At 44.0% G+C, this 10930-nt stretch overlaps 1 protein-coding gene across 2 annotated transcripts; it reads left to right on the forward strand.

Annotated features, from left to right (window-relative positions):
• Positions 1-1143: 1143 nt before the first annotated feature.
• Positions 1144-10143, forward strand: LOC308606313 (spermatogenesis-associated protein 31A6-like). Of its 2 annotated transcripts, XM_081217029.1 has the most exons (3): positions 1144-2736; positions 7695-7755; positions 8301-10143. In XM_081217029.1, the coding sequence occupies exons 1-3, from the start codon at positions 2710-2712 to the stop codon at positions 10007-10009; spliced, it is 1797 nt and encodes a 598-aa protein (XP_081073155.1). In that variant the 5' UTR covers positions 1144-2709; the 3' UTR covers positions 10010-10143. The 2 variants fall into 2 exon arrangements, 1 of the variants encoding a protein (XP_081073155.1); XR_014013795.1 differs by lacking the exons at positions 7695-7755; positions 8301-10143 and adding an exon at positions 4464-4700.
• The last annotated feature ends 787 nt before the right edge of the window (positions 10144-10930 follow it).

Raw genomic sequence — 10930 nt, forward strand, 5'->3', positions numbered from 1 at the left:
ATAAAGACTCTGGGGTCCCCAGAGAGTGGTTGAGCCAAGGGACTCAGGCACTTTTGTCAATCTTTTAACTTGATTAATTGGTCTAACTTTTGCCCCAAGTAATTGTTGGTCAGGTATCTCAGTGTAATTTTACGTGTATAAAATTTATATGTAATAAAATATACATATTTTAAACTGGGGTAAATAGGGCAGACTTGTTTGGGTCTGGCCCTTTAATGTTGATGACAAGTAAGAGATCCCTTTGGCCCATCCAATCTTAGGTAGTATTGTATCCAATCTTTGATTTATCTCATTAATGTCTGTTTTATTTATCCCACTTTAAAATAACCATCTAAAGATTTCTTATTCATTTAGGAGAAGTCCCTTTAAAATTTCCACCTTGTTGGGAAAAAGTTTTTAGGCTTTTCCTTCAGTTTTTTTCCCTGTTACTTAACCTAATTAACAATAATTATTCTAATGTTTTTTTTTTTAATTTATTTGTTTATTTTTGGCTGCATTGGGTCTTCGCTGCTGCACGCAGGCTTTCTCTAGTTGTGGCGAGCAGGGGCTGCTCTTTTTATTTATTTATTTATTTATTTATTTTTGCTGTGTTGGGTCTTCGTTTCTGTGCGAGGGCTTTCTCTAGCTGTGGCAAGCGGGGGCCACTCCTCATCACGGTGCACGGGCCTCTCACTATCGCGGCCTCTCTTGTTGCGGAGCACAGGCTCCAGACGCGCAGGCTCAGTAGTTGTGGCTCACGGGCCTAGTTGCTCCGTGGCATGTGGGATCCTCCAAGACCAGGGCTCAAACCCATGTCCCCTGCACTAGCAGGCAGATTCCCAACCACTGCGCCACCAGGGAAGCCCTCTAATGTTTTTTATTAGCATCTGTAAGGCCCATTTAGGGGAAGCAGAGACCACAAATAAGGTTTCCCAAACCAATTTTTTGGGTTTGTTTGAAACTAAAGGAGTTTTTAGGTTAACCATTATATGTCTAATTTCCAACATTCCCTCCCCCATAGGAGCCAATGAAACAGCTGTTTATAATGAGAGCTCTCTAAAAATTTACCAATTTAGAAGTTTCTCCAATTTGAAGGATCCATCATCTGGCCATAAATGAGGTATACCTTAATAGTGACTCAAACCAATAAGACACAGGAGGCTTCCCCACAAAAGAGTGTAAAGGATGCTGTCTAAATAAGATCCAGAAAGTTTACTCCCAAAAGTAGTTTAAGAAAGTAATGGTCTTTGTTGTACAGGCTGACACAATGAAGGTTAAGATGGCAAAAAGCCCCTGGGAGTTGTACAGTCAGACAAAAGACTGCTCAGAATCCCAGTCTATTTGACTGGCTGCCAAATGTACACCATATAAGTACTTTTGGATGGTAGTGACCAAGTTCTCAAAACACACACATACACACACACACACACACACACACACACACTGAAGAATATCAGAACACTTACATTTCAAAGACACAGGAAGAGAAATGCAAATTTCCCCTAGAAAGCCTTTTGTTTTTTTGAAGTCAGAATTCTGAAAAGATGTTTTTATCAAGCCAGCTTTTTCTAACTTAACTGCATATGCAATAAAAGAGTCCTATCTTAGTCATTTTTAGGGCAAGATTTTCTTTAAGTCCCAAGTAAGTAAGCACTTGTAAATGTAAATTTTGTATGGACATAAACCTGGCCAGGATATCCGTTGGAGGCTGGAAATCTGTTGTTCCTTTTTCTTTTGTATTGAAAGCTAAGTTCCCCATTCTGAGTTCAATTTGTGAAGATCACTTTTATTTTGACAAACTTTATTAAAGTAGCCAATTCAAGGAAGACAGGTTAGTCTTCCACCTAATTACCCAGTCCAACTTTTACTCAGCGTCTTTCACCTGAGCAAAGTCTCCCCAGTCTTTCAACTGAGGATAAACCACACAGTGTCTAAACTGAGCAAGATCTTCCCAGTGTCTTTTAAGTGAGGCTAACCCACTTGAGCAAAAGTCTTCCCAGTGTTTTTCTACTGAGGATAAGCTCTCAGTGTTTAAACTGAGTAAAAATCTTCCCAGTGTCTTTCACTGAGGATGACCCAGGTACTTCTTCTTGAAACCAAGTTTCAAGGATAACCTACTACTCAAGAGAAGAGTTTAACACCACTGAATAAAACTTAGGATCATCAACCAAAACTGGAGATCCAAGAACCAGGAGATACTCACTCAAATTCGTCTGGACTCTCTGAGAAAGCGGACAGGCCCAAGAAGCCTCTGCTGGTGCCAGGACTCTGGATCCTCATAGAGTTCAGGCAAAGAAGAAAAGTCTGCTCTGGGCCCCTTCATTGGTTGCCAAGACTGCTGACTGAAAAATATGCACAACCCAAAAGGAGAATTATGTTTTATTTGGCAGATTTTCTGAGGACTTAAGCCCAGAACACAGCCTGTCAGATCACTCTGAGAAACTGCTCAGAAGACCTAAGGGAGGAGTCAACAAAAACCAGGTAGTCAGAACATCAAAAGATTACTATTAATTAAAGAAAACTAGACCTCTCAAGTTAAGGACTTTAGCACTTTTCTATGTATGAGAAGATGAAAGAATCTGGGTTCTGTGAAATCATTCCTTTGATATGCACCTTAACTCTAGAATCAGTACCCTGTTTTTCTCCATCCCGAATCCCCTCAAGGTGCACAGTTGAGGGTTCCTGCTTTGACGTCTGACTTGATGACTGCAACATCCTTTGTCTACTGATATGGCAGGGAACATTTTTCATCCACGGGTAAGAAATTGAGGAGAAAGTTAACATAATTCAAGATATAAAACCATTACAATATTAAAAATTCCCAAATGTTAAGCAAACATAAGTACCCTTGACCTGTAAAATGGAAGATGCCAAGGAAGGGAAAAAAAGAAACAATAAAGAAAATGTAGAAAATAAAGCATAAAATAAGATGGCAGAAATCAATAACAGTAGAACAATAATTAAATAAATCAAGGTAAATGTTATCATAAGATTTTTAAATTAAAAAAAAAACATCAAACAAAACATATTGAAAATAAAGTAATAGAGAAAATTTAGAGAGCAAATATGAATGCAAAGAAGACCTGCTAGGTAGTTAGTCAGACATTAGCAGCAAGGAGGTGACAGTGGTGAGAAAGACAAGAAGAAATTGAGTCACACCCAGCCATCTGGGGACTCTCCCTTGACTCCACCCAGAACGGGAGAAACTATGGTCCGGTGGTGGGCAGCTTATCCTGATAAAGAGAGGCACAGTAACACAAGGAGACTTCTCCAGGCTGTGCATGCCCAGACCAGACAGGCGTATAACCTATAGTAAATCCAAACTCATTATACCATAATTACAATAAATTACATGTGGTTTTGCCCCTCCCCCCACCCAGTAGGCATTTCTTGGGGATTCAAGGATGAGAGCATGCGCAGCAGAAAACTTGTTACATAGCTCAGGACTGTCAATCAAATAATGATCCTTGTCACTCACTCCCACCTCTCTGCAAAATGCTCCTTAAAAGCACTCATAAGCCTTTATAGGAATGCTGCTTTCAATTTGCAGAAACAGTATACCCATCCCCCCCACCCCGAGAGTGTACTTTTGCTTCGATATACTTTGCTTTGGGCTTGCTTCACTTCGCTGAAATAGCCTGTTCTCAGAAACAGCCTACTCTTTCTCTCTCCTTCTCTCTCTCCCTCTCTGAGAGTGTACCTATGCTTAAATAAACTTTGCTTTGTGCTTAAGCTTAACATGGTAGTTTGCGATCCTTTGCTTACTATCATGGAACCAAGATAGCTGGTCCAGGCCTTCCACTGACCTCCTCGGTTGAAGCTATTTTGTTACAAGGCATGTCCACATGGTGACAGACCAAAGTCTAAATTTTGATAAAAAGTTGAATTAAGGTGAGAATATCATATGGGAGGAAAAGACTGTAGGAAAAATAGTAGATGTAGGAGATATGTTTGTGAAAGTGCACATTCATGGCAATATAGCCAAATAAACTCACATGCCCACGTTCCCACTAAAACTGTATAAAATTATGACCAACAAGCAGAGAATACACATTATTTTAAAGCCCTCATGGGGCATTAAGACATATTTACCATGTGAATCCTTCAGTGAATCTTGTGTTACTGCTAAGGGATAGAAAGTGGTGTCATAAGGGAATTTTGTGTAAGACTCAAAGCTCCCTTTCTATATGGTTCAGGCTGGACTTGAAGCTTCAGGGGCCTGGGAGGATGGGGCAGGAAAGGCAAGGCACACTCAGAAAAGAGAATACATACATAACACACTAGGAATATCTGAAGAGGCTGCTCAAGACCTGGCTCAGCCCCAAGAGTTTGACCCCTAGTCCTACTCTTCATCCTACAGCCCTTTAGGGTCAGGACCTTGGCTCACCCTAACCCATTCCTAGCTTCCGGGTATAGAATGAGTGCACATGTCTGAATGTTAATGTTCTCTCAAAATTTACATGTTGAAATCCTACCTCTTAAAGATAGGAGGCGGGGCCATGCAAAAGTGCTTATGAGCTTTCATGAATGGGATTAGTGCCTTATAAAAGAGACTCCAGAGATATCTCTAGCCTCCTCCCATCATATGAGGATACAGAGAGAAGGCTCCAGCTGTGAACCAGGAAGAGAGCTCTCACTACGAGGTGGCCATACTGGTGACTTGATCTTGGGCTTCCCAGCCTCCAGAACTGTGATAATAAATGTCTGTTGTTTTTAATCTACCCAGTCTATGGTATATTGTTATAGCAGCCCTAATGGATTAAGACCACATATTTCAAAATTTATCTGGAGAGTGGGGACTGTCTTATCGTTGCAAACTAAGAAGTTGGGTTGAGACAACATATGAAAGATTTTTTTTAAGTAGAAAATTATGGATTATTGGATTTGAAAGTACTAGATTGGTTAAGGAAAATGAGTACGTGTGTGTGTGCGTGTTTGCAGTGTGTCCCAAAAGTTCTTGTGCAGTTTAAAGATTTACTAACTCCAGAATTATAAACACTACAAAAAAAACATCATTTGAAGGTTTAACTGTTACCAGATGCAAGTCTGTGTGCCTGATGCACAGTAAGGCTAAATACTGAAACATCAGAGTTTGGAGCAGAGAAAGGTTTACACAGTGCCATGCAAGAAGACATGTGGCTCATGCCCAGGAAAAAACCCAAACTCCCTGAAGGCTTTCAGCAAAGCCTTTTTAAAGGCAAGGTGAGGGAGGGGCATGGTTAATTGTTGCAAATATCTTGGTGTTGGATCCTTTGTTCTAGCAGCCGGCCAGATGGGTCAGATCCTGGTCAGGTCACGTGTTCCTGTAAACCTCCAACAAAACAATTATTATTCTCTGTTCTGCAACTTTTTATCTCCATGAATGGGCTCTTAAAAGTCAGAGCCTTAAAAATAGTCTATCCTGTATATTTCAGGCTATAGGCAACATTGTTTTACAAAAAGTGCAGAGCCAGCCTGGGTCACAGGGATGGACAGAGTTAGCTCCGGCAACAAAGCATAAAGATTAAAGTAAAAAAGATCTAATGTGGAGTCAGATTTGTTCTTCCCTATTACATAACTATTTATAATTCTTTCATACTTATGAATTTTGAAAAATAAATTATTTTAATTTTTGTGTGTAGTTCCCTCTGATAGAAAATGAGGCAAAACATACACTATTCAAAATTCACAAAACTAAATAAGTGTAAAAGAAATTCAAGTTCTATCCCTGGGTTTACACAAGACACAAACATGATGTGGGAAAGTTGGAGCTGAGGACAAAGGAAATCCTGAGGAAAAATGTCTGTGAAACAGCCAGTCTTCCAGGGTCAGCTTAAGATGTTCAAGAGTTATCAAATTGGTGGGCCTCAAGTAAAGGTCTCTAATGGATGAAGGAACCAGGTTCCAGATGGAATGAACAGAAAATTGGCTAAGGTCTCTCTGACAGGATGAGAGTAGTTGGAAGGAGGGATCTGGAAGCCCCAGGAGGGTGCAGGTGTCCGTGGGTCTGGATGGGAAGGAGGGGCAGTGATTCAGCCTATTTCTCTTATTGCCCCTCCCCCACACTCAGGAGCCCTTTGTGGCAAGGCCACAGCTCTGTGATGCAGGCCTGGGGTTCTGCCATCAAGTGAATTCCCAGTGCTCTGTTGCCTGAGGGCAGCAATGCAATTCAGAAGATGGAGAAATTCTTTTCTTTGAAAAACATTGTTGCTATCTGGCTGAGATCCAGCCCAACTTCCCGGGTGATTGATATCATCCTTGGGTTCCTGTGTGGACTGGTGCTCTTCCTAATGTTACTCCCCTGCTTCCAGAGTAATCTATTCTTAGCACCACCTAGGAAACAGAAACATCAGGAAGGTAAGAAATCTTTGGCTTAATCCCAGCAGAGATTATCTCTTTTTTTCTTATTCTTATTTCCAATTTTCTAAACCACCTAGAGAGACTCCTGAGATGGGAACTCTCAGAAAAGTATAGAACATCATCCTTCTAGGTAAAAGCCAGGCCAGAGAGGGGCTAGAGTGGGCATGAGGATTTCTAGCCTAAGATCTTAGACCAGGAGTTCAGGTATGGTAGAGGGCTCCAGGGCAAGTCCCAAATGCAGTGACTAATAATGGTCAAGGACTGGATTACTAAGAGTTCAATCTCTGCAGGAAGGCTGACCCCTGAGCCCTGGTTCACCAGCCACCTACCCACAGCGGGTGTCACAAGTGACACCTTCCTCTGTGTTGGGGCTGAGCCCCTGAGAGCCTGAGAGAAGAGGCTGGAGTGGAGGTCTGGCCTTGGGAAGCAGAATCCTATCTGACAAAGCTCACGTGGGCATTTAGGTCTGAGAATGTGTGTGTTTCTTGATCAGAGGAACAGTGACAGAAGAAATCTATGGTGATTAAAACTTAAAAAATCCTTCTTGGGCTTCCCTGGTGGTGCAGTGGTTGAGAGTCCCCCTGCCAATGCAGGGGACGTGGGTTCGTGCCCCGGTCCGGGAAGATCCCACGTGCCACGTAGCAGCTGGGCCTGTGAGCCATGGCCGCTGGGCCTGTGCGTCCGGAGCCTGTGCTCTGCAACGGGAGAGGCCACAACAGTGAGAGGCCCGTGTACCGCAAAAAAAAAAAAAAAAAAAAAAAAAAAAAAAAAAACCTTCTTTGCACTCTTCAAAGGAGAAAAACTGAAAATATTGTTATCCACTTTAAAAATAAGTAAAAGGGGAAAAAAACCCACAGAGTTTTAGTTAAATGTAGAAAGTCATGTTGTTCATGAACACAGCTTGCCTAGATAGAGGACAGTGAGAGTTGGGTGTTAGCCCCTCATTTTTTCTTATCTCTCAGCATCAAGTAAAGCTGAAGGGGAGGAGCAGGAGTAGGAAGAAAAGTGGATCTTTGAAAGTTAAGCCTTTGCCATTCAGCCCTGCGCACCCCCGAGAGTTAGCTTCCATCTCTCCTAATCCTGAGGGCCCAGCTTCACAGTCTCTGAGGATGCCAGTGGCAAAGCTTATTCCTCAGGAAACAGAGCCTGAGCCTAATTAACAGAGCCTAATTAATGTGGAAGCACTTTGCAAAGGACAAACCCTTTTCAAGTGAGACTTACCATCACTGTCAGGGACATGTGGCCTTGGACACTGATACTTGGGCTCCAGAGTCTAATCCTCCAAAGATTTCCCTTAAAGGACCATTGTACTTAGCCTCCTGAAAGACTCTTAGGCCTCTGCCTTCACCACCATGACCCAGTCTCCTGATTTCCAGCTTGCAGAGATTGCCTGGAAGAACTGGAGGGGACTCACAAACTGGTTTCACTTCTGCAAAGGTAAAGAATCTTTCCCCTTCTCTCCTGGGTCATCCTTCCTCCCAGAGCCTATAATGTGACCCCAGCCCTGGGAGGGGGAGCCATGGGAGGGCATGGCTAAGGCCCTAGAGTGAGGGAGACCAGGAGCATTATGAAGTCAGTGTGGGGGCAGAGGAGGGTTCTTGGGCTGCAGGTGCCCACCCCTGCCTGTCCTGTCCAGCCATCCTGGCCCCACCTGCTCTCCTACAGCTGCCTGGGGAGGCTTCCTGGCAAGGGCAACTTTCATCAGCTCTCATGTCAAGACCCTCCTGGTGAGATGTGCAAAGCAGTGCCTGCTGGAGCCTGTGGAAGATACTGCTTGAAGGGTTGGGAACCCTGCATGAACACCTCCTGTAGGGTTTCCTTCCTTGATCCAGACACTCGAGAGGTGCTGGAAGCACGTATTATAAGGTTTTGGGTAAAGCACAGGTGGGCCCTCCCCCTCAAGGTCCTCAAGCCCATAAATCTCTTTAAGTTGAAAAAGTTCCAACCCTCCACCGTTCTGCAGTTTGCCTCTTCCCCTTCAGCCACCTGTGTATCTGGGTCCCACTCAACAGTCAAGTTTGCTGAGTTCCTGGAGAAACCTCCTCAGGCTCATTCAGGAGAGAAGGTGATAACAGAAGAGTCAGTTCCTACCCTGAAGAGGCCTCTCCTTGTCCCCTCAACTGTGTGTAAGGAAATCCAGAGTGCCCTGGGAGCGATTCCATCTGGTGACTACCATGGGCCCTCAAAGGCTTCTCTGACTGGACAGGAGGGCAGGCCACCTTCTCAGTCCCTCACACTCAGCCTTGTGGGCAGAACCTGGAAGAGTGAGACTGTGGAATGGGTCAAGAGGGACAGCCGAGAGCCAGGTCCAAGTTCAGCAATGGTCAGGAATGAGCCAAGAGAGGAGAGTGGTGGTCAGGCCTCAGGAGACCCCTGCCATAGGGTAACAGTGATGGAGGTGAACTTAGGATCCCAATCTTTGAGAGGTGAAGAGGCCAGGGAGGCTGTGGAGGCCAAGGAGTCTCCTGCTCTTCAACCACAGTCTAGTGTTATCTTGGAAACCAAAGTGTTGACAAAATCCCAAACCACAAATGTACATATGAGGAGTTTAGAGGTGCCAGGGGCCAGTAAAAGTTTCCTACTACCTAGAATGTCTGTTTTCCAACATCCAGGTGAGCCATGCCTTAACATGGAGGTTGCTAGTGAGTTTAACTCCAAAGTAAAGGTACAGTCAGACAACCAGCTTCAGGACTTTCCCAAACACAGGTTCCTTGCTGCAGACAACTTGACTTCTCAGGTGCCTCAGTGCCATCCCCAGAGAGTCCCCACCAGAGACAGGTTAGCTTCCCAAGAGCCAAGTGGCCTTATGGAAGCCCAAAGGAGCAACCTAGGGCAGCAGGAGCCCAAAACTTCAAAACTCCAAGACTCATGGAAGAGCCAGAGCAAGATGATTGCCCCTACTTACAAAAGAGAGGACTGTAGGAGGCATAAACCAGGAGAGCATGAAGAAAGGTTTAAAGAATTAGGGACCTCTCAAGCTGGAAGTATGAGCCGCCCTGCCCAGGTCAGGGGAATAACAGACTCTATTGGGAGCAGATGTCTCCAGCTCATGCCAGAGAAGAAACATAGCCCTCCAGAGAGCCTCTTCAGAAAAAGGATGAGGCTATTTTTAAAGTGGATTTTCCCCAATAAAAAAGTCAGTGGTCGAGATGCTCTGCAAAAAAAAAAAAAAAAGCCCATATCAGCCACTGCCCAGAGTCACGGATCAGTCAAAAGCAGATCAATCTTGAAGAGTGAGACTGCTGAGGGTCAGGCACTCATGACAGCTGTTGGACAGATCCTAGAAGAAAAAAGAGCAATTCACCATGGACTTCATGCCACAAAGTTAAATGAACACAAACTGGAATTCCAAGTCCCAGTATGTGGGTGTTTCTGCTACCATAGGCTTACCTCCTACCCAGAGCAAGGGAGAATGATGGGTTATACAGCCTGCAGTCATAAAGCCACCCCCAAGGGCCAGAGTTGTTCTATCAGGGAAAGGGAAGTCAGACACCAACATAGTTTGAAAAGTGTAAGGTTCGACGATGAGCAGCTGGGCCTAAGGTGCCTCCCATCCTTGCCCCCCAAGAAGAGTTTGTTTCCAGTTAGTACCTGCCAGTATGGGCCAAGGATTCCAGGTGCCCCAGCCTGCCATCAACACTGTCCAAGGCATTGTCATCTTTGGGGAGGTGTCTTGCCTGGTCGACAGTAAAATCCTTCTTTAGTCTTCCCTTTAGTAGGAAAACATGTCTCCAAGTAAAAATTCAGTCCATGTAGAGAAAATGATTTTCTCATTAGCACATCCAAGATATTTAATGTTCCCCAATACATATATATATATATATATATACATATATTTTTTTTTCTAATAAAAGCATAGTGTAATGGCTGCTGTCTGTGCTGTGCACTTTGTCTTCTAGAAGGGAGGGGCATGGAGGGAGGTGGACAGTAGCATCACAAGCTAGCTCCTTGTCTCGTGTCCCTTCATTGCACCTTATGATACTGTCATTACACAAACCAAAATTACTCTAACAATGAGATGGGAAAAACCTATGAAACCCACACCCAAGGATCTGGTTCAACCAGTCTTTCTCCTTCTTCTATGCTACTTTGAACTTTATGCAACTGTAGTGGATAGGTTTACACGATAGGGCCGGACATTCCAATTCAGGCTCCAGGAAGTGTCAGAGCCAAGTGGATGGAAGTTTGGGGGGAATAGAGTATGGGCTCTGAGTTCAGAAACAGGAGAAATCTTGCCCCTGGATCTCTTGGTAGGGAATATACAATATCTGCTCTTAAGAGTTCCTTCTCTCTCTGATGAAGGCTGGGATTGAGATATGCCCTATGAACCCCTTTTAGCTTAGCCATAATAAAATGTACAGCATCACCCTCCCCCACCTCTGTTTTTCCTATACTTTAGAGCAGCAGCAAGGATGGCATTTCCAGCTCTGTGTGTGTAGGTGGGGGGAGTATCAGGGAGGCTGCTGAGGGCTGTGTTGAGTCCAGTCCCTTATAAATGAATGGCTATGTTCATGGGTCACCTACCTTCCACTCTATGTTAACCCCAGAGAAGGAGCTTTGGATGAATGGAATAGGGGTGTGACTGTGGGTAGTAACTATCTGATGGTCAAAC

This window comes from Mesoplodon bidens (assembly GCF_964165515.1).
Source record: "Mesoplodon bidens genome assembly, chromosome: 18".
Taxonomy (NCBI): Eukaryota; Metazoa; Chordata; class Mammalia; order Artiodactyla; family Ziphiidae; genus Mesoplodon; species Mesoplodon bidens.